Source organism: Siphateles boraxobius, unplaced genomic scaffold, assembly GCF_051911475.1.
Source record: "Siphateles boraxobius isolate OS27281-9 unplaced genomic scaffold, OSU_SipBor_1 35, whole genome shotgun sequence".
Taxonomy (NCBI): domain Eukaryota; kingdom Metazoa; phylum Chordata; class Actinopteri; order Cypriniformes; family Leuciscidae; genus Siphateles; species Siphateles boraxobius.
Window position 1 is genome coordinate 12374458 of NW_027508975.1, and position 24373 is coordinate 12398830.

A 24373-nucleotide genomic window follows, 5' to 3' on the forward strand; every position below is an offset into this window, starting at 1 on the left:
GTTGGCCTGTTTAAGATCTATTTTTAGCTCTTTGTTGAGAACTTTGGAGACACCTACCTCTTTTACTTTCCTAAATGTCCCAAACCCACCAATCAAATGGTCAGATTGTTTCCAGCCCTTTTCAGCTTCTACAGTGGTCAGTTTAGCTATGGAATTGGCCTCTTGACCTGTAGTTGACATTTGTATGGATCCTGAAAGATTGTCTGACTTCATTGACCTTTTAGCTTTCATGTGGGCTTTCTGTCCATATCGAGATTATGTATCGTGCGGTGACTAGTAATGACCAGTAATGAATTGGGGGAATTTGAGATTACAGGCAAATTCTGGTTTGAGCATCTTGAGATTCCTGCAGTCTGTCCTTGCAGATAAGAGGCTCTTCAGGCAGATTATTACTGAGATGGAAGACTCGAGCAGGGAATGAAGTATTAAAGAACATGAGAAGTTAGACTATCAAACCCACCAGAGATGGTGCTGTGACTCCCTGAATGATTGAAGCTGCTGCTTTCAAGAAATAGTTCACTCAAAATGTAACATTCTGTCATCATTCTCACCTTCATGTCCTTCCAAACCTGTATGTTGATATTTTTGTATGATGAAACACAGAAGGAACATTTTTCAAGAATATTTATGCAGCTCTTTACAATTACAGTTGACTGTATTATAAAAAATAAAGAGTGCCATAAAAGTAGTCCATTTTACTTATGCGCTAAATTCCATGTCTTCTGAAAAATAGAATTCAGTGAGGAGGGGAAAAAATGGAATAAGTCATAATTCACTGCAAATCTTCCACGCCTGGAAGCTGTTTAATCAAAAGCTGCTGTGACCGGTGGCAGTCAATTGAACTTTGTATATATTGTCCTTTTGAGCCGTTTTTTTTCAATGAACCACTTATTCCAGTTAACACATCATACTAAACAACTGGTTCATGAATTAGACTGCCTTCATTCTTCTCACTGGCTCAACTTTAAAGTAGTTCTCAAGTTAATGATTCAGTGAAGAGTACATTTTGGTCCCTTGAAGGACTTCAGAAAACTTGTAATGTAATGTCTTTCCTGTGTTGTTAATGTATTTCCTGTTAAAAAAAGGAAGTTTGGGGAGCTAATTTTTGTAACATAGCTGATAGTTTTTAGTTGCGTCACTCAGCCAACGATACGATATTTGAGATGCCTCAAAAAAATTCTGTGATTCGATTCGATTCAGGGCAATATCGATCGATTTATCGGAATTTAGATTTTATGTGCCAAGTTTACACAACCAGTTACATTTTTAATAACTCACAAATGCAACCAAAATATAAAACATTAACTTTTTATTAAACTCTTTGAAAATTGCACACCCTTTCCCAATTAGGACATTTACAACAGAAGAGTCCATTTGCAAAAACAGATAACTCTGTTCTTGTTCAATTTGGTGAATCATGTTTTTTTTGTGTGTGTGCTTTACATCCAAGTAATATCAGTCAAACAGCAGCTGGTTTGTTTTAAATAAGTAATAATAACTTTAAAACTTTAAAATTGAGGTAACTCAAATATCAAAGTTAATTGAAAGTATGTTTTTTTGTGTATTAAAAGTTTTTTTTTAGCAAAAGCAGATAACTCCATCAGTAATTTTTTGGCAAAAGCAGATAACTCCACATTTCATGTTTCAGAGTTGAACAAAACCAAGTAATTGCTATGATATAATAAAACACTCGGTTAATCTTTGTAACGTAAATCTCGACGCCTGAAAAACTTTGTTGTTGTGATTAACGTACACGCAATACAGGGAGCTTTTCCCTCACCACTAATGTGCTGCTTTAGCAAGGTTGCTTGAAAAAGTTTTAGCTTTTAGATATCACGGGTTCATCAAATTCGTTGAAACTATCCATCCTCGAACACTTTTAGTCAGCTTTGATGAAACTCCTCTCAGTTAGCGCGTCTTTTCGAAGTGACTAACAGCCTTGTCACCTGACCTGAATATTGTGCGCTGATTCGCTAAAACAGACTTATCGAGATGTGTTCACAAACACCAAGGGGGCTTGTCGGTTTCTGCTGTAAAACTTGAACTGCGATGCCTTGACCGTGAACAATTCCGGCTTTTGTGACAAAACGTGTTTAGGGTTCAGTTAATCTTGTCAGCGTTTATTTTAGATGAGGAGATTAACGTTACAAAGACACATCGGCAAACAGTATGATGAGTAAACAAAAATGTGCGCTTTCTTGGAAATGCGTAGACGGACGTTACGTGAGGATGTGGAGTGTCAAAGTAAAGGAACCTTATATCGATATTTTACGTGTAGCAATCGATGCATCGTATCGTTAGATGTTTGATCAATGCATCGATCCATATCGATGTGTTACACCCCTGGTTTAGAGGTATGCTATCATATAGATAAATGTAAAGCTTACATACACTGCCAAGTCTGCCATTCAAAAGTTTGGGGTCAGTAAGAGTTTTCTTTTAAAGAAAGAAAGGAAGAAATACTTTTATTCATCAATGCATTAAACTAATCAAAAATGCCAGTAAAAACAATAATGTTCAATTAATCAAAGAATCCTAAAAAACATTTAACACAGTTTCCACAAAAATATCAATCAAAACAGCTGTTAACATTGATAATAATACATGTTATTTTAATAATAAACTATTAAAAAGTTATTTTAAATTTTAATAATATTTCACAATATTACTTTTTACTGGATTTTTGATCAAATAAATGCAGCCTAAGAGACTTCTTTCAAAATGTTACCAACTCCTAAACAGTAGTGTACATTGATTAAAAGACACAAAATTCACCTTTTGATTTTATGGGATCTTTGCGTTTCAGGTGTTCTACCAAAAGACAGTCAGGATACAGACCTGTCAATGCTCAGAAGGACAACAACTTGACTTGTAAGCTCTCCAATCGAAGTCTATTGATGATAATGCCATACAACATGGCAACAACGAGCTTCCAGCAATGGAGAGATGTCACTTCTATTACTGGAGCCTTGGGATTACTGATGAGGCCTCAAGCACTTGAATGAGATGAGGTTCGCAGCGCCAAAAGAAGGTCATGCTTCAAGCTGCGCTGGTTGGCTTTGTTCATTAAATTCAGCGAGTGTATGTATTCTTGCATTTATGTGGCTGTGGAGCTCTTCAGATGTGCACATCTAATGAGATCATCAGCCCATTTCGCTGGACAGATTCAGTGGAGTCAAAACTCACCAGATTTCCACAGTCTCGTACAGCCATTAGGCCAGGACCACTTTAATGGGGGCTGTCTAGCGATGGTCTCTTGTGCTCATTTTGAACTGTGCAGTGCTTGGTGTGTGTTTCATATGAACAAAAAGACTCCATATGGATTCCAAGGTGCTGAAGGAGGCTTTTTAAAAAAGTGTAACTTATCAACCACAGATTGTAACATCCAATCCATCTCAGTGCTTCGGGTCATTGGTGCATAGCAATTTGGCTGACAACAACAAGCAGATGTTTTGGAGAACAATGCAAGCAAATAAGACTGTTCATTGTTTTACTGGCGCAAGGATGAGGATGTAAGAACACACCGTTCAAAAGTTTGGGGTCGGAGGGGTTTTTATTTATTGGTTTTATTTATTTTTTTTGAAGAAATTAATACTTTTATTCAGCAAAGGTATACCAAAAGTGACAGTAAAGACATTTATAATGTTACAAAAGTATATAAAAGGTAAAAAAAAAAGAATAATAAATAAATATTATAAATGCGTTTGAACTTTCTATTCATTGAAGTAAAATGTCTCCATAAAAATATACAGCACAACTGTTTTCAACTGATAATAATAATAAATGTTTCTTTAATAAAATATAATATTTGGCAAATATTTGAATGGATCATGTGACATTGAAGATGGTGAAAATGCTGACATTTTAGCTTTGCCATCACAGGAATACATTACATTTTAAAATATAGCCTATTCAAATAGAATGCAGTTAGTTTTTTAATTGAAATAATAATATTTCACAATATTTACTTCTTTCAAAAACACACACTAAAGAAAAAAAACAGTAGTGTATCCAGAAAATCTTCCTGAAGCAACAAGGCTCAAATTTTGCATTAGTTTCCTAGTTATTCTCAATTATCTTTAGCCGCTACAGCACATCACTCTAATATGGATGATTTACATTGCAATATGGATGACATGAATTAAAATAGTTAATTTTTTATTATTATTATCTGATATGCTCAAAATCTAATTTGCACTTGTTTTATTCCTGTAGGTTTGGTGGGTTCTGACATTTAACTTCTGTGTTGGTGACGGCACATTGACATTTCTGCAGTTTAGCACTTTAGGCCCACAAGAACAAATCTTGAGTTCTCTCTGTTACCCTTATATCCATGGGTGCACATAGCTTTTTTGGCGTGGTTCTCAAGGAAGCACCTGGAGATTCTGCTTGCCCATCGTTTATTTTTACCACGCCTGCGCACCAGTTATGTGCGCCCCTGCTTATACCCCCCCTCTCCCTTTTTTGGGGGGGGTGGAAAATGAGTGCATGCAATATAGTCCTTTATTCATTTAATTTTGAATTATTCTCTTCAGCTTTCTCCAGTAATCATTGATCACCATGATTTTGGCCACAAGTGCACTCTCACCTCAAGTGTCTCTTGTAACAGTGTTGGTGGGCAACTATAATTACTTGCTTGTTTTAGTGAAGAGGTGACGTTTCATTCATGTTCATGCTATTTAAACGCTCTTTCTTTAGCAAGTGTGGCATCGACTTAAAGATGGCATTAAGAACCCATGACCGGTGCGGCTGCTGACTCAACTGAAGCAGACAATTTATTGTCTAATTACCTCTCATGTGTAATGTGACTGTGCAATCACAGTCAACTCCTGCAGCTTCAAAAATCCTTCTGGAGTACAGCACGATTACTTAGTACTAAAGAGTGTCTTCTAAGAGACTTGTAGGTAAAAGAGAAACAGCTGGTGACTGATTTTAACCTCTACGATGTGGTCCTGGATCTTTTGTTGGTCCCAGAACTAAAGTCATGTCAAGTCCTAACCCTATCCCTTATCCCTAATCATTAGCTACTCCTAAAATCAGAAGGAAATGATAGGCTGTGTGGCAGGGTGAGCAAAAACAGCTTAACTGTAAAGCTAAACCTTGATTGGAATGTTATTCCAGAACCAACAAGGATCTTGGATCCTGTCTTCTTGGTGACAGTAGCTATAAGGAAACGTTTTATTGTGTTTCCTATTTCCTTTTCTATCTTCTCAAGCAGTCTATTGTCTTTGGTTTTTCATTCATTAATGTTTTTATTGTTCTTATTGTAAGGCTCTCCGCATAGGAATTAAATAGAGATCTCTTTAATACCTCCATTGTTTCTCCTAGACTGCAATGAGATTACATAGATTGCAAATGAAGACTGTGGCTTAAGGCTGGTGCTTGTAAGATTTTACTTCTGCGAAAAGACCACATTGAAATTAAATGTCTCGAACTGTGCTCGGATTTGCCAAGATTCTCAAAAGTCTGAAATCAGACGAGAAGTCAGAGATATCAGTATGAAGTAAAAAAAAAAAAATCTTCAAATTATTCCAAGACCAAGTATCTGAGCTATGCTAACCACTTAATAAATAACATAAAATCAGAAAACACATTTTCCTCTGGGTGTCTAATCAGTCAACACCATTAAACTCATATCACTGAACCTGCCACACGCTGCATTAGAGACATTACTGCGCCTGCTGGATCTCTGTCAAGCACACCACTCCCTTTCCTCTCTCCTCCCTTTTCCTCTTCGCTTCCCTCCACATTCTTTTGAAGACTTTCTCTTCCTCTCTCCAACACACACTCCACAAAGTCACTTCTGAGAACTCGCGCTCTGCCTCGCTTTCAAACAAACACTAGTGTTCTACCGTGCTCTCTCTCTCTCTCTCTCTCTCTCTCCATATCTTTTTCTCTCTCTCCTCCTCCTCTCACACGCTCTCTCGTGCGTGCCTCAGTCGCTCTCCGCTGCTCAGTTCATCATGTTGGCTGGAGAATGCTGCGTGCGGCAGCACTCTCTCTCCTGCCCTGGCGCGGGACACATCTGTCCCACCCGCCACCGCTGAGCACTCTTACAGAAGAGGACGAGCCAGAAAGGCAGCAGCAGGAGGAAGAGGACGAAGACGAAGTCTTGGGGGTTTGTGCCGGGGTCCAGGCGGACCACATGTTCCAGCAGACAGTTTACCTGCTGGACGGTCCGGAGGACATGGTGTCATCCGGGGGGCTGAAGTCTCCAGACTGGGTGTACGAGTCCTACTACCGCATGAGCCAGCAGCATCCGCTCATCGTGTTCCTGTTGCTCATCGTCATGGGAGCGTGTCTGGCTCTGCTCGCCGTGTTTTTTGCCTCTGGACTGGTAAGACTCTGTTCTTTATCAACCTAATACTCTTTTTGTACTTTTCTGTCTTGAATTGGACCACAATGCTCCTTGTATCTTAAGTCAATGGTTCTCAACTGGTTTCACTTCAGGACTTTCATTGGACATCATGTTGTGACCCAACAATTGAATCCAAAACCTGAATTTTTGTGCTGCCAAAATCATTTTCTTTAACGTCACGTAGTTCAGTTCATGGTTTACAGGATGAGGGTATGCCGTGCAACCCGTCCATGTTGACATCTAATTTGGCTAGCTTAAAGATGAATTTGTGCCAAAATAGCATAGAGTTTGTTTGGACACTTGTTTTCAACAAAAAACAAACATGGGAAGCACTTTGTCTTCTCTCTTAAAAGATGATAAGCTAGGTTATTTTGCTTCTTTAACTATACACAATTATGTGGTTGTTTGCATTTACCATGAAACACAAAAAGAGACATTGACAGAAGGAGCTCTGGTCACTCTTTTTCCTTAAATTCCAATAAATGTGTACTGAGGCCTTCAAGCTTAAAAAAATACAAAACTACCATAAAAGTGTTCCTTGACTTTTGTAGTCATACCATAGTCTTCTGTGAGTAACAAAATACAAGTCAGTATTTGAGAAAAGTCGAGATGCCCAATTTCTGAACAAATTGTTAATTTGAGTTCTTTTTAGTGTATCATTTAATCCAGTTCACAAAACTCTCTGAACGATTCATTCATGAATCGGAAAACACGGTTCACAAATAAAATGTTCTAACTGTTAACAGATCAGTGGGGAAGATTTTCAGTGTCCCTTGCATAAAGCTGTCATATGACTTAAGTTTACTTGCAATATTAGTCCTAAAAACCACTTGTATAATAATAATAATACATTTTATTAAAATCCATTAAGTAATCACATTAAACAATAAAACCAGTACAGCAACAAGCATTAAATCGCATAAAAGACTGCCTAAACAGATAAGTTACAAGACGAGATTTAAAGACCGAAAGACTAGAACTGTTGCAAACTTCTACAGGAAGTGAGTTCCATAAATCAGGAGCCGTATAACCAAAAGCTTGTGACCCCATTGAAGTCGTCCGAGTGCGTGGAAGAACAAGTGTAAGTGCAGAAGCTGATCTTAAAATGCGGGAAGGAATATGTATATGAAAAAGATCTAGAAGATATGAAGGAGCCAAGTTGTTAAGTGCTTTGTAGGTTAAAAGTAACATTTTAAAATTTAAATTTACCCAAATTTAACTGGGAGCCAATGCAAATTTTGTTTATGTCAGTTTTGAAGCCTGAAAGCTTCACTTCCCTTCCATTGTAATTGCGTGGAGACCAGCACATTTTTCAGAATTTCTTATTAGGCATTCTTCAGGTTGCAATGACATGAGAGCGAGTAAACAATGACTGAAAGGTCATTTTTAGGTAAACTGTCCCTTTAAGATGTTTTTGTTTTGAGCCTTTTTTGGAAGGCTATTCATCTTCCTCCCTCGTCCCACAGTTGCGGTTGTGGTAACGCTGCATAAATGGGGTTTTGGTCTATGAGAGAGTGTTTTACTTGCGTGTGGGGAGTGCAGCACTCTTTCTGTGTCTGTGTGTGTCTCCTTTTCTCTCTGTGGCAGATTGTGTCAATCTCTTTGGTAAGAGAGCTGTTTCTGTGAGCTGCAATTCTGCAACCCTCATTTTCACCTGCTGTTTCATTCGTTCTCTCTCTCTGACTCTTTCTCTCTCACCAGATGCTCAGTTGTATGTGTTTATGTGTAATGGGTTTGTAGATTATTGCAGTCAGTGCATTTGAACTGCACTGTCAACCCTATAACGTTGCCTCAAAGTAATAAAGTAATCTCTCTGCATAATTAAATATGGTGAATTGACCATTTCATTTAACTAGTAAGAAGAAGACTGAACTCTGTTTTGAAATTAAAACTTCTATTGATTCTAAACTATTTACACATCACTCCTCATCAGAGATGGGAAAACTATATTTCAAAATCGACTTGTCAGTTGGTTACTTGGACAACTAGTCAACTAATCGGCTTAAGCCTTGTGTAATTAGGGTTTTTGGTTCACCTGACCCTAAAAGATGCATTTGTTAGAGAGTTACTGTTCCTCAGTTACTACTTTTTTTTGTTGAAGGAAAATAATACTTATATATAATGAAAATCTGCATATTAGAATGATTTCTGAAGTATCATATGACACTGAAGACTGCTGGAAATTCAGCTTTAACATCACAGGAATAAAATTACATTTTAAAATTTATTAAAATAGAAAGTACTCTAAATTGTAAAATTTCACAATATTACTGTTTCTGCTGTATTTTTGTTCACATAGCTGCAGCCTTGGTGAGCATAAAAGACTTTAAAAAAATCTTACCAACCCCAAAATTTTGCCAGGTTGTGAAAGTGTTAAAAATAAATTACAGAGCCAATGGCGGCCCGCGGAAACATTCCTGGCGGCCCGCGATAACATCTGAAAAACATCTGTAAAACTGTTAAATCTGTACATTGCTTTGAAAAAATGAATCTATCCGTTTAGTGGTGTTTATCGGTGAAAACAGCACCACAAATCCCATTGCAATTTAAAAGGGTATGTTGACCAAGTAATCAATATTCAGTGTGACTTAATGACAAGCTTATTAATAGCCGCGTTTCCATTAACTTTCAAATTTTTCGCCGGCGCGAACACTTGCATTTTCCTATCAACAGTGGAGACAACTTAAAATACTCTATCATTTCTGGTCATACAGAAAATAATAATACATTATTCGCAACTACTTTTATTTTTGTAAACTCATAATAACAAGAAAACATTGTGCTTTTGTAAAATAAAATAAAACAATCAGTAGCCTACGCGCTTTCATGATCTCCGTGAACTGGAGCGCGAGAACTGAAACAAAATATAGCCTATGTAGGCTAAAGCTTGAAATATCCACTTTTAAACAAATTCGAATCGAAAGCTAAGCCTACCTTCTGATAATGTAATCCGTATGAAAGGTGCATTTCTCTCTAAAAGCGCATCTGCTTAACAGCGGAGATAGAGATATGTTTTTAGCCGACACTTAGAAAACAATAGTTGATTAACAATTAAAATGCCTCGCTGTTTTTTCAGACACATTTATTATCATTTGCCTATAACTCACCTATAAATCACCTTTCTGTGGGCTGTGGTTCCAGAGACAGGCTATAGCCAGTCTATATGGCTCTTCTCATTCAGCAGTCAGCACTGCGGGAAAAATATAAATTCCAGGTTCTAATTTGGCCTTAGAAAACCAGCAAAATCGACATGTTTTCCATATTAATTTGTGAATATTTTAAATTTTTAATAAAGGGCCAAAAAGTAATTTAAACAAAAATCTGAAAAAGTCTGTCGATATTTACTTTTTTGCGCAGCAGTTGGTGTTGCCAGTTCAAATTAAAATGTTGGTGTTCAACTTTGCGTTTTAAAAAGACAACAACCGCTAATTTTTCATTTTTCAGTTACGGGTTAAAAAAGATAGATAATAATAGCGCAAAACATTTGCAAAAATCTGCAATAATGGAAACGCGACTGACAGGCAATGATAGATATGAATGATGATGACTTGTTTGGTAAGCTTCTATTTTAAAAGTTTCTGTTAAAAAAAAAAACTCGCCAGGTTTTGCCTCAGTTATGAATTAAAATGTGTTTATTGCAATAAATGTAAACTGTAGAGATGCAATCTGGTCATTAAAATTATTTCCAATGGGATTTTCTTTTCAGTTTTTTTTTCTTTTTCTCCCCCGCCCCTTTGGCTGCCCTCAGTTCAATGTTGGGTTACTGAATTGGCCCTCACCTATGAAAACTTTGAGAAACCCTGATCTATAGTGTTGGTAGTGTTGACCATCAGCAATAGTTTTATGTTTGGTTGCATTTTATTTTGTGATTTCAGGTTATAGAAATGAAGCACAAAAACGAAAAGAGTGAACCCTACTGTTTCATGATCACATAATCACCTATTATTAAGGGGATTGATAGCACAGTCCATCGTAGATTTTTTGGAGTGCTGGAATCAAAAGCATAGAAAGCCCATAAAATTGACAGCATGCTAATTAAAGCATGGACACAAAAACAGAACAAATGTCAGTTGATCGACCTCGACTTAGTCAGCCACTGGATGGCAGGACAACTGTCTTGACCATCCCAACCATTTTTCAGACATTCACATTTACTGCTCAATGCTCAGGGACCACATCCTTCGTTTACACAGAGCCTTTGTGTGTCTGTGGTGACATCACTCTCCTGTGGTTTAACTGCGGGTATGTTGTTTTGAATGCGCTGAGGCTCTTATCTTGGAAACAGCAGTATGTTTTTACACAGACTGGCTAATGGGGCCGGAAAATGTCACGAAACACAAACTTTGCTTTATCGTTGTTTCTCCGTCCGTCGTGCCTTTTTGTTTCAGTTTTGGGCAGGAAGTTCTGCATTCTCCTCTCTGAATGCTTATCTTGTTTTTTCACAGCAAAGTCTGTCTAAAGATTGTGTTGCTGCTGCACTGTCCTGAGAGATTTAAGATTGATGGAGTTGTGCGACAACACGGCTGGAAACAAGAACAAAAGTTCAAATTCACTTGATTAGAAAGACACATTAATCAGGTGCAAGCGACGAAGCGCTGGTTAATGAAAGTAGTTTTCCTTTTAAAAAAAAGGAAAACATTTATATTTTTCTGATGGCCACTGCACACATTTTCAATATCTTGAGATGTTGATACATTTCACTTAATACAACTTTAGTTATATGGAATTTAATTGTAACCAGTTGGGGACTGTGGACTCAAACCGAGCTCTTGAGTTGAGATATCCTAATAAAATATTATTTCCGTAAAAGTATAAGTAATCCTTTTCAGTTATACTTGTACAAACATGGCGGTTCGGTACGTACCTCAGTATTGAAGTCACGGTTTGGTACGGGTTAGGTACCGCAGGGGGGAGAAAACTAAACACAAAATTGCCTTTTTTTTTTACAATTAAACTTTTGTTTTCTTTTTACAAATGTGTATATGTGTTTAAATAAATTCTATTATAATGAATATTTTCTAAAGGATAAAACAAATCTTAGCTAATGCTGTAAACTATATGTGGATCCCTCAATTACACATTACTATAATACTAAGGGTTAGAATTAACAACAGAGCCCAAATTATGAAATTCAGTTGCTATTTATTTTTAGATATATTAATCAACACTCAAATAAAATCAAAACATATACTGTAAATTGCACATAAGGCAGGTTTTGCATTAAATTATAAATCTAATTATTGCAAGTTTTTTTAAGTCTAATTTACACTGACTGACATAACTTGTTTTCATGACAAATTTATTTAAACATAATAAATAATCAAGACATTACTAACAGGTTAAGTAAATGTAATGAATATGCTAATATAGTCTATATACAAAATGCTTCTCTCTAGAGTTCATTTCTCTGTCTTTTTTCGCAGTTGAAACGAGAGATGTAAACATATCGATCGATCGTCTCTTCTTCTTATGTGCTTTTTACTGTTAGTAAACAGCATTGCATTACCGCACTGAATGTATTTGTCATGCGACTGCATGCACAAGGGCTGGGTATCGATTCAGATGTTCCAATTCGATTTCTAAGCTCTCAATGAATATAGATTTAATACAAATCCTATATTTATAACAAAAAAAAAGAACATTGAACATAAGTTTACAAGCGGTTAATTAATTAAAAGAAATTAAGAGCCGCAAACCTGCATATTAAACCCTTTTTATTTTAGGTACAACTCTATTTCAAATGCATACAATGAATAGACAGGGTTTTTGATGCAAGATAAAAAATTAATGCTGAAAATTGGACAAGTCAGAACAGTTGCGTGCCTTGATCAAACAGGATCAGGTTATTTTATGTTTAAGATAAAACAAACATAAATAATAATCGATTCGTGGCCTTTGAGAATCGATTTTGAATCGACCACATTAAAAAAAAAAGGATTAATCGAAAAAGTGAAAAAAGTTTGCCCAGCCCTAGCATACACCAAACCGTGACGTCCGTACCATATGCAGTGTTTCCCCTACCATTGTTTTGGGGGGGCGGCCCGCCCCCCCAAAACGACCCCCCGCCCCCCCTAAAATGCTGACGAAATCCAGTCATAAAAAAGGAATTTAGTGTATAACGCGGAATTTCACGGAATTTGTAAATTTGAGGAAAAAATAGAAAGCAGTTCAGTACACTTGAAATCAAATCGCGATGTAGACTAGTGTGTGTGAATATTAAAACACAAAGACTATTTAAATACGAATCCTGCATGTTCTGTGTGAATGAATGGTGCCGCCGACGCGCAGTTTCATTTACCACACACACACACACACACACTGAAGCACGTGTGACGCTTGCGCTATTTTTTGGCCTATATGAAGACACAAACGCATGAACTTCCTCTCCAGGCTCTAGATCCACTCTGAAAGTCACTTCGTAATAGGGTTGGGAACCGAGAACCGGTTCTTATGCAGAACCGGTAGTGTTTTTGGTTCTGATGCGATGTGTGGACGAAGTGCTGGGAGCTTATCCTTTAATAGCGACGTCTCACCACATAAATATTAAAATTGTAATGAATGCACTGTCCCTCGCGCTATTCGTATAACAAGTTTAAAAAAATTGCGTCAGATATCAACGCAGAGAGAGAGAATAAACGATCTCGATTCAAACACCCACGCGATCTTATTCCTAAATGACAAAAACTTCACACCGGGACATTCAAATCTGTTTGCGCTGTCGCTGACATGAAACATCTAACGTTAGCTTTACTTTCTGTCTTTTCAACAACACAGTATCGATATTTCTGTGTTAAAAATATTCAAATGATCACAGAAGTACTGAGATAAAAGTTTATAGTTCGAGAATAAACACTGATGTTAAAACAGTTAATCACCTTTTGAAAGTCGCTTCAAATAACGAAAATTCGCTTCAGAATTTACAAAATGTATATAATGAGCGATTACATCATGAATGCCTTTTTTCAAAACGTGTTTTTGTCTTATCCTGAATCACTACGGTAAGGCTGTAATAAGCGTTTAGACTCAGACTACTTTACACTGGTCGGTTCGGCACTGCTGCGGAGTAGCCCAGTGCCTGCGTGACTCACTCGCGTCATTGACATAAACATAGAGAAGTAGCTCCGGCTACAATGTTCTTCCGCAAGACGCATGCATTTCTGTTTATTAACTGCTAGAGCACTTTAATCCAGTAAGGAAACAAGTGAAGTTTCACAGAAATCAATCATTCAAACCGATTTAAAAAATATTATGTTTCACCTGTCTGGATCTTACATGTGTGTTCAAGCATATTCTACCCCTTCTGAGAGGGTATTCCACTGCTGGATATACAATAAGATATAGGAGAGGTCCCAAATTATCCTTGAGAATGCAACATTTTTTATTTTCCTTCAGAAAAAAATATTGCTAAATAATATGTTGCATTTGTTGACATTGCCAGTCTGTTAAACTCATTTGACAAGTAGGGCCTATCAGAAATAAAACACAAAAAGGATTGTGTATTTTCCCCGTACTACTATTTGTATTAGTTTTAATAATTTTTATTGAATGGGAACCGGAACCGGAATCGTTTGGCGGAACCGGAATCGGAACCGAAAAATTTCTTACGATTCCCAACCATAGACAGTATGTTCCCAACCCTTTTTCATTTAACCGCTTCATTTGAGAACAACTATCATCATGACATAAACACACAGAAACTCAAAAGGTCTTCACGGCAACCCGTCAAAATAAAAGTTCGGTTTAACTTGACAGAAATATATTACTGTTGTACATTAGAATTTAGATATGTCCCAATGTAATAATACACTAACACTAATCCAAATAAATTATCATCAAAACTGAAATTTTTAAGGAATAATCCATGTTTTAATTTTAACAGTAAAGCTCATTGTGCAGCAAGTTATTTGACAAAAAGTTTATTTAATTTCACATGATTAAAATTGATGATAAATGATACAATTTTTGTTTTATGTCTTCATTTTATTACCAGAAAAAACACAACACAGAATTAGTGTTAGTGTGAATTAGCGCAGAATTAATTAGTGTGACATTTTTTTTCATATATTTAAAAAAAAAGTATTGTTTAATGATTCATAATACATGATTTCAATTAATTAGACATGCTTTTTGATTGCAAAAAAATTACACCACGTATCCGTAACACGCCCGCTCCGCAACACTAGCAGTACACAACCTTAGAGAGGGTGTCGAGTTCTTCAATTTGAAATAACAAGAAAAGATAAGCTTTTCTGAAATATTGTGGAGTAAAGAGTACAATATTATGCTTTGGAATGTAATGAAGTAAAGGTTTCCCAAAATAAAAATACTCTGATAAAATACAGATGCTTAAAACTTGTACTGAAGTACAGTAATGAAGTAAAAATACTTTGCTACTGTCACAGATTGTAACTAAACATTTGATGTTCTCACGGATGAGTGTATGGTGATGGCAGTTTGAAACCGATTTTAGATTTATTTTTATCCATTTATTTATTTAGATTTATTTATACAATATAGATATATAGATGTCGATTTATACTAGAAATTTCTATTGGTACTTGGCTGTGCAAAACTACTTTGGCTACTAACGTAACCTCAGTTCCCTGAGAGGAGGGAACGAAGTATTGCGTAAGCTAGTGTAAGGAACTCAGCTTTTTGGAAATATTAATAATCAATAATATCTTGTTATTATTAAGTATGAATATTTGGGTCAGTTAATTGGATTAACTTGATGTGGCTGAATTTATATTACAATCAATTAATCAGTTCTTCCAACGAACTCTTTTGATTATTAATTTATTCTAAGAAAAGGGTATCTTCCATGGCCACAGAAGAATAATTATTTCTTCGCCTGTACAGTACTTTGAGCCAGTAGCAAAAACCGTGATCGGAAAGTGACTTGTACTGCAAACAAAACAGAACGAAATACATATTATGTACAAGTTTTATTAACTAAATATAGATATTTATATGAATATAAATAAACTAAACCACATACACACATCAATACATAAATAGGTTAGTGATAGGATGAAATTGGAAACCGGAAGAGGGTCTATGTGAAGAACCATCAGAATTTCATTTTCACATTTCATTGAATTGAATACTTGCATTTGTAATGGGAACAATTCTTGAAGTTGTTGAAAATTGAAGTCGTTGATGGTTCCGGCAGTGTTAAGTGGAAGTTGGTTGAGCGTTCTCTTTCTCCAGGAACGCATGGCTGGTTTGGGCAAGGCCTGGGACTCAGTTGAGGCCACGCCGAGCACCCAGGAGAAGTGAGGAAGTCGGAAGGATGGGTGATTGGAGTCGTTGTTGGTTGGAGTCTTTGTTCCAAAACTCTTGAGATTGTCCTTGGTTCTTTGTGAGAGAGTCATCTCTCTCCTGCCTGAGCCCATATCTGGTTGGAATCGAGGCCTGCTGGGCCCTGGGGCCCCCGTGGAGGGGGAGGGGGTTCCCCAGAATCACCAGAACAGTGTTGCGGCTGGATGAAAGAACTAAGAGAGGGAGGTCACATGTGGACTGTCTCTAATAAGGCCTGGAAAAGATCCTCCCCTAAGGGTTGAACTCGACCAATCAGAAAGGTGACATGTCTGAGAGGGAAAGTGGCTCTTAGTTGATTTACGGATCTTTGTCCCTAGCATGATTATACCTTCATTAATGCTAAAATAGCTATAACACATCCACACTGCATTCTAGAAGAAGGTGATGTACATCAAAGTGTGAGTCATTAAATGAGGATTAATTAGGTAGGAGGTATGATACAGATGAGGTTACATTGATCGTTAGTTGGTTGTATACCAGGATACATACCATAATATATACCTAATAGTACACGAGACAGTAAACCATTTACACTGTTTCTTTCACAGTTTTATGCATGTTCATTTATAGATCAGTTAGTCTATGATTAATGCAGCAAAGTCTGTTTTAAAGAGGGTTTCTGTTTCAAAGTCTCTCTCTTGAGTATGTGGCCACATTCCTCGGAGGTCGTAAAATCTCCTTATCATGCCCTGTAACATGACACTGTTTCTGCCCTTGTGTTTGTTCATTTGGGCTGTGTGAGGAGTTTCATAAACCTTTGTATATAATGAATAATTAGTATGTGTCTGATTGTTCCACACCCTACACTAGCTTACGCTATCGGAAAACCCCTTTTCTCGAGAATACTGAAGCCAAAACTTTAAAACGCATTGTAGCTGCAAAGCAGACACAGATGAGCGCGAGTGCGGTCATTGGCTGTGCTGCGGCAACTGCTCGAACCTATGGCGAGGCAGCTCAGACGCTAGAACCAATCAGAGCATTTTGCGCCCTGACAAGTCAGAGTCCGCCAAAATGGCCATGGTCCGTGTCCATAACGGACTACGCCTCGCCTAGGGAGATACCCAAACACAGCACAGTAGCACGGCGGGTTACGCAATACTTCGTTCCCTCCTCTCAGGGAACTGAGGTTACGTTAGTAACCAAAGTAGTTCTCTTTCGAGAGGTCTCTCGTATTGTGTAGGCTAGCTTACGCTATGGGAACCCACTTCAAAACGCTGTGCGTGCTTAACTTCGCTCCATACTGTAGCCCGAAGCAAGATGCCTGAGGCCCATAGATGAGTAAAGTTATGAATCCCAATAGAAACCGGTCATTTTACGAGCCTCGTATAGGAAAGCAAGGATCATATAAATATATAAATCATATAGATCCTTATAATGTATATAAATATATATAAGGACTGTAGTCCGAGTTTAGCCTGGACCAGATAAGTATCGGGCCCTATAGCCTAGTTTGTGCTTGCACTTACACTGAAAGACCTCTCGCTTGCAAAGCGGGAACTTCCAGATTATAAAATCTGATAAATGTGGACGTTGAGGCCCAGCTGGCCGCCGCACAAATATCTTCCATGGGTGTTCCACTTGACCAAGCCCATGCCTCTTGTGGAATGAGCTCTGACCTCTAATGCGCAATGCAGGCCCTTAGACTCATAAGCCAGCGCGATAGCGTCTACTATCCAACGCGATAATCTCTGCTTTGTCACACTTGGCTTAAGGACAACTCTGGAGTCGTTAGGCCCAAACTCAAGGCATGAAGCGCTTATTGACAGCGCTTGTAAATCGCCCACTCTTGACTGAGGCGAGCGCCCGTAAGAGAGCGTTTTTTAGCGAGAGATGCTTCAGGTCCGCAGACCGCAGCGGCTCGAATGGGGCCCCTTTCAGTGCTTCCAGGACCGTGGAGATGTCCCAGATTGGCACAGAAGGAGGTCGCGGAGGGTTCAGCCTCCTTGCCCCTTTAAGGAAGCGTACAACAAGGCAGTTTCTTCCTAGCAATTGGCTGGACACAAGAGCGTGAGAAGCTGTTATGGCCGCCACATACACTTTGAGCATGGAGGGGGTACGACTCACGCCCAAAAGCCTTTGTAAGAAGGTGAGTACACTTGATACTTCGCATGAATAGGGGTCCAGGCTCCGTGCAGCGCACCAGCCAGAAAATACCACCTATTTCTGAGCGTAGAGGCATCTAGTTGACAACGCTCTTGCCTCAGTGATAGTATCCCTTTCCGGGAGACACCTGGGTATCCATTGAGAGACCATACATGAAGGGCCCACAAGTCAGGACGGGGATTGCAAATTAATCGGTTTGCCTGCGTGAGGTCTCTCCTCGGTGGAACCGGCCATGGGGTTGTTTCCAGCAGCTGTGCCAGCCATAATTGGGTCTACCATAATTGGGTCTACCAGAGAGGTGCTTAGTAGCACTGCACACTTGCTCTCCTTAATCCGTTCGATGACCTGTGGTAACATCGTGACCAGAGGGAATGCATACAGCGGGTGGCTCGGCCAATCGTGGGCAAGCGTGTCCCTGCTCTTTGAGAAAAATATTTGGCAATGAGCGTTGTCTTCTGAGGCGAAGAGGTCGACCTCTGCCTAGCCGAAGATGCTCCATATTAGCTGAACCGTCTGTGGGTGAAGAGACCATTCCCCTGGGGGAATATTGTCTTTGGATAACATATCCGCACCCTGTTTCAGAATCCCTGGCACATGCACCGCCCTTAGGGAGTGCAGGTTGTGCTGAGCCCATAAGATGAGGTTTTTGGCCATGGTGTGCAGATTGCTTGACCTGAGACCACCCTGGTGATTTATATAGGACACCACTGCCATGTTGTCCGTCCGGACCAGGACATGGTGGCCTTTTAAGTACGCGAGAACAACTTACAGCGTTAGATCGACTGCTCTCATCTCTAGACAGTTTATATGTAGGCGCTTCTCTAGGCCTGACCATAGGCCAGAGATGGACCTGCCCTCATAAAGGGCCCCTCAACCTAGATTGCAGGCATATGTCAAGATCACCTTTCTCCTTGTAACCACACCCATACTCACTCCTGACTGATACCAGTCATCTGCTTTTCAGGGAGCCTGGGCTCTGATACAGCCATGGTTCGCTGTGATTTGTAAGTGGCCAGATCGCCATGCGTGAGTTGGTACACAGGGTTTTAGCCAGCGTTATCAATTGTTCCTCTGATTGGGCTATAATCAGCCAATCATCGAGGTAATTCAACACTCGCACTCCCCACTGTCTCAGGGGAATAAGTGCTGTGTCCATGCACTTCGTAAAAGCACGAGGTGCCAGTGATAGGCCGAACGGTAGTACTGTGTACTGGTAAGCCTGCCCCTCAAGGCGAATCTGAGAAATGGCGTGTGATGGGGGCATATCTGGATGTGAAAATAAGCATTCATTAGATCCACTGAGATAAACCAATCCCCCTGGCCAATCTGCGCCAGGATTTGTTTGGTTGTCAGCATTCTGAACGGTCGCGTTATAAGCGCTTTGTTCAGGTGTATGAGGTCTAGGATGGGTCTGAGACCGCCATCTTCTTTGGGACTGGGAAGTAAACGCCAGACTCGCTTTGTGATAATGGGACTGTTTCCACAGCTCCCTTATCTACAGTTTCAACATTTCGGTGCGAAGAACGTGAGCCCTGCCTCTTCTCACTGTCGTCTCGACCACGGCTGAAAAGGTCGGGGGTCTGCGAGCAAACTGTAGTGAGTAGCCTCGTTTTATTATGTTCAACACCCATTCTGATATACCGGGGATGGCATGCCATGCCTCGGCCCGTATAGCTAGGGGTTGAATGAAAAACTGGGGATGGGCCGCTGTGTAATAGGGACCCGGCCGCCCAGCTGTTTAATGTTCGCGCCGCTATGAGCGTGTTCGGGTGTGCGCGCATTACAGCATACGCACCCTTTATCACTGAATGAACAGTTTTCGCATGTGGGGGTGCATACTTCACAGTTGGCACACAACACACGTTTATTACATCTCCCGCAAGAGCTGGGTGGAGAATTGATATCACGGTGGTCTCGTTTATGTGTAGGGGTGCACACTTCATACTGGGCAAGCACATTACATTTATTACACTCTCTGCTGGAGAGCCTGATACTGTGTGAACAGTGCTTGTGTGTAGGAGTGCGTACTTCATAGGGAACACATGATCTACTTTTAATGTGATTCTCCACGTGTGTGAGTAGGGGTGCATGCTTCATAGCGGGCACGTGAACTACGGTCATTACGCTCCCGGCATGAGCTGGAGGAAAACTTGATACTGTGTGAACATTTGCTTGTAGGAGTGAGCACTTCGAAGTGGTCACATGACCTACACTTAATGTGTTTCCAGCGTGGATTGTGGGAGAATGTAGGACTGTGGGAACATTGCTTGTGTGCAGGGGAGCATACATTACAGTGGGCTCATAACCTGCATTTAGCCTCACGCGTGGGCTCACCTGTATTTGAGCGCTCTGAAACGGGAGGGGCGGGGTTGTTTCCTGTACGTAAGGAAGCTGGCCGCAAGCGCAGTGAAGAGAACAGCATGTCCTAGTGAGAACAGCTGTTGTGACTTTGAGTGAATGCAGTTTTCAGCGTGGCTGTATCCCAGGCAAGAAAATACATTCATTGTGACCGTCCGAGTCATGTAGACAGTTCATACATGACGTGCAAATCGGACGTTAAAATGTGCTGTGCTCCATATCACCTGCTGTCAGAGCCGGGATTCGAACACGGGTCTCTGGCGCGGAAGTCTTAGAATCCACCACTGAGCCAAAGGGGCGGGATGACGTAAGACAAGTTAGCACGAGCACAAAGGAGAGCGGCATGTTCTCAGTCGAGAATAGCTGTCGTGAGATATGCAGTTTCAGCGTGTCTGGTTTCCAGGCCGAAAACTCAATCATAGTGTCCGTCTGCATCATGCAGAGAGCTCGAAAGGGCTCTGCATGACGCACGACACAGAGCGAGGCACGTGGGGACTAGTCCGGCGTGCATTCTTTTGTGTCTGACCAGTCTGGCATCCCTTGTGAGCGTCGCTTCTTTGCGCGGCTCGATCAAAGGGAGAGAGGGAGCGGGAAGCGCGGGGTCGTCGTCGGCGAAAACAGCCAGTCGAGCCCAGATTGTGGGGAGATCCATGTCGTCACACTCAGGGCAGCCGCCCTTAGTGAGTGCAGCTTCCGCGTGGTCACGGCCCAGACAGGAAGCGCAGAGGATGTGACGGTCTCCGCCGAAGAGAGGGCCTCTGACGAGGTGCATTTTAGAAAGAGGCATTTGAAACGATGTCTCGGAATTGCTCTTTTAGACGCAACGGCGAACACACTACTACATTAAAAGGATATAGCGCGCTGGATAGCACAGTAGAAACGGCAGGCTGAAGGCGGCGAAGGGAGCTGACGTCCTCAGAACTGCGATGTGGCTGCTCATCCCACTGGAAGCTTTTCAACGGCGCGAAGGCTTATATCCGGAGGTCAGCAGAGTGGTGATTCGCTGAAGGAGATAAATCTGGGCTCCCTAGGCGAGGCCTAGTCCTTTATGGACACGGACCATGCCCATTTTGGCGGACTCTGATGTGTCAGGGCGCGAAATGCCCTGATTGGTTAGAGCGACTGAGCTGCCTCGCCATAGGTTCGAGCAGTTGCCGCAGCACAGCCAATGACCGCACTTGGGCTTATCTGTGTCTGCTGTGCAGCTACACTGCATTTAAAAGTTTTGGCTTCAGTATTCTCCAGAAAAGGGGTTTTCCCATAGCGTAAGCTAACTTACGCAATACGAGAGACCTCTCGAAAGGGAACTAGTGTTGCCATACACTTAAGATGAGGTTTTGTTTTGTACACATTTTATGATCTGACAAGTGAAAATCTTAAGTCTGATCATAAAAGAAAGTAATAGCATATCTCTCCTCAACAAGCCATATGCTTTGTGGTGTCATACAGTTTTTTTGCAAATCTGTAATACTAACAAAAGTCAAATAACAACATAATCCCGCACTTCTAGAATTGTGCTGAACATTGGAAATGAACATTAGTTTAATCTGGTTGGTTACTTTAGATGAAAAACATCTTCTGATTGGCAAATTGGTAACTTGAACGAATAATAATCATTTCCATTAGGCTATACTGAGTGCAACACACTTGATACCATCTTTATAAATAATGGTGAGACAAAATGGACACCTTTTCCCCCACATCCTGATGATAAGGCTGCTATTATCAAGATTTAATTTCTAATGGCTTCCCATTCTAACCTCTTCAAATTACACTGAGAGCCAAATCTTGGAACAGACTATTTGAACAAGAGCTACAGACACACATCGTCTAGATGCCTCAATGACAACAGCAAACACAAACAAGCCCATGCACACATTCCTGATCAACAGTCATTTTCCATTTAGTCGATCCGTAAAGAAAATCTTTCTACTCGGTTACAGTTTAAAATCATTTATGCAAGGTGTTATTGTGAATTTGGATGGAGGTTTTGAATGAGATCAGGGCGGGGCAGCATTGACCCAGCTGAACACATTATTAAGCTGATGCCAACACAGCAGAAATGATAATGTGGAGTGGGATAAAGCGAACATGCAGGTTGATCAGTTAGATGAGTTATGGAGATGACAGTGTCACACTGAGCCGATCTTACCAGCTCATGCGATCTTTCGCTAATAATGCCTATACCGAGTTTAGTCACTGACAGTCTGCTTTGCTTATTTGATTAGAAATGTAGTGTAATATGAGCACATCATTGGCTCTAGCACTATGGTTTAATGCATGCTTTTTTACAATCCAAATAGAATCCATAAGAGATGCAATATATCACAGTCACCCTGTGTATTGGAAATCTGAAGGCCCTGATTATGAGGCTATTATGTGAAATTTTTTAGGATAGCAAACAGGAATCTTAATTGATGCCACAAACTGTTAGGACACGTAAGTCACACTTAAAGGGCCCTATTCTAACGATTTAAGCGCATGGTCTAAAGCGCAGGGCGCAAGTGCACTTAGGGCCTGTCGGAATCCATTTTTGCTAGTTTAACAATGGGAAAAATGGTCGGTATGCGCGCATGGTTTAAAGGGGGTTTCCCTGTTCTCTTAATGAGGAATGTCCATGTTTTGGGCGTAACATGAAATAAACCAACCAGAGTCTCATCTCCGATTCCCTTTAAAAGCCTGTTGCGCTCATGCCATGGCGGATTGTTATTTACATGACGGAATTTGCAAGCGGAAAGACTGAGCGCGCAAACTGATCAGCTCGTGCACAAGTTAAAAAGTACGCGAGCAGACCATCTACTGGACAAGCCGGATTCCACCTTATCTTTATGTACACAATATTAATATTTTACATTGTAATCCTTTTATTTTTAATATTTGGCATCTTTGTGTACTGCTGCGCATCCCTGTGTGTGTAATAAGCAGAGTGTATGCGCGTTGTGGACCGGCTATAGGCGCACATTACTAATGTGCTCTCTAATTCCCAAAAAAATATTGCACCATTGACTTTAGACCAAGTTTCAGTTGGTCAACAATGGCTCAGTCTATTTCAGTTGCCTCAAAATAGCGAGGTGCCAACAATGCGCCTGAACACACATCGTTTTCAGACCAGCAAGCCCATGGGCGCACAAGTGGGCGCAAATGCATTTTCCATTTAAACAATGTGGCTTGTACCACATGGCATTCCACATTTTACTAAAGTAACCTTGCCATAAGGTCAAGTTATCTGATATTTTAAGATTTTAAGTGTTCAGCAGAAGCAAAAAAATCATACCGGAACAACATGAGGGTGAGTAAAACGCCGTCGAACAGCGGACAGCCAGCTTAGGAGAGCGCTGAGGAAGCCGGCCGTCTTCGCCACCTTCAGCCATCCATGCAAGCTACGCTATCCGGCGACGTATCCTTTACCTTGCTAAAACCTAGTCTAAAACTTATTCTAAAAGAGCAGCGAGTGTCTTTTTTAAGACGCCTCGCACTTCCGGCTGTGAAGCGCTTCCGCTGTCGACCCTGCGGGCTCGACTCGAAGCCTTCAACACCCCCCGCCGCTCCTCACCGACGCGCAGCTGCCGCTCACGAGCCTCACTGCCGTCGCATCTGAGAATGAGGCCGAGGGACACGTACGAGCACGCGGCTAGCTCTCTTTACGTTACAAGAGAGCTACCCCGCCCTCGTGTCCCCGTTCGTGCGTCATGCAGAGCCCTCTCGAGCTCTCTGCATGACCCGGACGGGCATCATCTGTGTTACATGTAGGTCCCGTGCCCACTACTCGTGCGCGCGCCCTCGTACAAACACTGTTCCAGTTCTGCTCGACCACCGAGCACGCGGCTAGCTCTCTTTACGTTACAAGAGAGCTACCCCGCCCTCGCGTCCCCGTTCGTGCGTCATGCAGAGCCCTCTCGAGCTCTCTGCATGACCCGGACGGGCTTGCGCGCCGCCGTTGAAATGTCTCGCCATGTCAGTCCCCTTAGATAAGGCTACTGCAGTGGTGTATTTGGCAGCCAACGAGCCGGTAATGCAACCCGCTCGCCTGCACACATCCGCCGTTCTCGCGGCGAGAAATCTCAAGTGAGTATAATGTCAGATTAATAATGTAAGTTACGTGCCCGCTCACGAGCGCTCACACTTACTAACAGACACATCGCCTCCGAAAAGGCGTGCGTGTTTAAGTTTATTCCCTGTCAGTCCCCTTCAAACAGGCTACTGCAGTGGTTCAATTAGCAGCCAACGAGCCGG

The 24373-nt window shown here is 40.8% G+C and overlaps 1 protein-coding gene across 2 annotated transcripts in view; it reads left to right on the top strand.

Moving 5' to 3' along the window:
- The first annotated feature begins 5730 nt into the window (after positions 1–5730).
- The window catches only part of adcy2b (adenylate cyclase 2b (brain)), a 92019-nt gene continuing 73376 nt past the window's right edge, over positions 5731–24373 (top strand). The window contains exon 1 of one of the 2 annotated variants that reach the window (XM_077196424.1): positions 5731–6337. In XM_077196424.1, coding sequence (XP_077052539.1) covers positions 5978–6337 — 360 coding nt within the window. In that variant the 5' untranslated portion in view covers positions 5731–5977. The remainder of the gene's footprint in view (positions 6338–24373) is intronic. The other variant, XM_077196425.1, reaches the window with a different exon arrangement.